Below are 1,564 nucleotides of genomic sequence, written 5' to 3'. Positions count from 1 at the left end.
TCCTTCTCCTTCTCCTTCTCCTTCTCCTCCTCCTCCTCCTCCTTCTCCTTCTCCTTCTCCTTCTTCCTCTTCCTCTTCCTCCTCCTCCTCTTCTTCTTCTTCTTCCTCTTCCTCTTCCTCTTCCTCTTCCTCTCCTTCTCCTTCTCCTTCTCCTCCTCCTCCTTCTCCTCTTCCTTCCCCTCCTCCTCCCCCATTCCCCCTCCTCCTTCTCAGAGTCTGTGTCTTTAGCACTCATTGGCATGAAACAATGAGCCATTAAATCAGGTTGATCTTGGATGACTGTCCAGTACCAAGCATCTTAGGTCCTTAGACCATATAAAATGGAACCATTTCCTGTCACCCTACATCACCCTGGTTTATGAGCTGCTAGTCCTGAAACTAATTCACAAAAAGTCAAAGCCCCAAACAAAGAAGGTCCTAATATTATTTGCCACATATGTAAAAAAATTAAAGCAATAGCAGAATATTTGATATTCACTTGCATCTCCTGCTTTCAAGAGACAATTGTTTCAAAGGGATCAAAAACCATTCGGATGAGTAAGTTACTTCTTATATTGAATTAACAATAGTTCCTTCAATACCATATCTCTGTACTAGCAGAGAAGGGGAAACTTAACCCAGTCTAGAGTAGAGGGGAGTCTATGTTTCCTTGGTTCTCATTTAACTTAGAAAATGTGTGTTCTTCAAACATTTTTGTCTGTTTCAAATAATATTTCAAAGGCAATATCTTCAAAGAAAGTCCTGGATATTTGACCCTAGAATGGACAATTCAACTCTGTCTCTGTTTTTCCTTCCCAGATACAAGTAAAATGTCCTTTAAGGATCTCTCCTTTAAGAATCCAAAGTTGGCCATAGAAAAAATGAGTGAAGACTACAAAATATACTGTGAAAAGGTACCTCCAACAGGCAAGTATTTCAGGCTAGAGGTAAAGCAAGTGTGTTTTCTAAATCTAAGAGTTCCCAGGCCTAAGCCAAAAGAGAAACCCCACCTTGTTTGCAAGGAGATAATACTAATGCAAATAAAAGGTAATTCTAAATCATTGAATATGACAACAGTTAAGATAACTCATTTCTTCTTTATTATCTAATAGACATTTTAAATAATGTGGCTTCATCCTCTGCCAAGTTTCCTGGAATCAGAGGTTTTTGTTGTTGTTTCCTTTTGGAGTCAGGGATTCACAGAAGAATGTTAGGGTGGATTCTTGGAGTGAGGAAAGCATCCAGGCTGTCTCAGAAGAACTCTCCAGACACCAGGGGAAACTCAGAAGTTACAATGGCCTTTTAGAGTTGTCCCTCTAAAGGGAAGGTACCTGGGCTTTTGTACTGTCATCTTGACCCAGATGAAATGTGTTTGCCTCTAGGACACGGGGTGCAGATACAACTTTCTGTTGGGTCATTCAGTTTCCCTCGGCTCAGGTACCAGAGGGAGTAGTAAACTATCAGTAGTCCATACTGCTGGGACAATAAGTGCTTTGGTCCTAAAGGGAAGATGCAAGCAGCCCCCACTATGCCCACTTGCTTCTTATAGAGAGGAGTCCATAGCTTTGGTCCTAAAGGGAAGATG

General features: G+C 41.3%; 1 protein-coding gene across 1 annotated transcript in view; it reads left to right on the top strand.

The window, feature by feature from the left end:
• Positions 1–1,564, top strand: part of Rgsl1 (regulator of G protein signaling like 1) — a 70,240-nt gene that overhangs the window by 27,642 nt on the left and 41,034 nt on the right. Inside the window, exon 10 of the mRNA XM_029475678.1 lies at positions 799–906. Within this exon, the coding sequence (XP_029331538.1) occupies positions 799–906 (108 nt within the window). The remainder of the gene's footprint in view (positions 1–798; positions 907–1,564) is intronic.

This window comes from Mus caroli, chromosome 1 (assembly GCF_900094665.2).
Source record: "Mus caroli chromosome 1, CAROLI_EIJ_v1.1, whole genome shotgun sequence".
NCBI classification, from domain to species: Eukaryota; Metazoa; Chordata; class Mammalia; order Rodentia; family Muridae; genus Mus; species Mus caroli.
The sequence above is the reverse complement of the archived record's forward strand: the minus strand, read 5'-3'. Positions and strand labels throughout refer to the sequence as shown.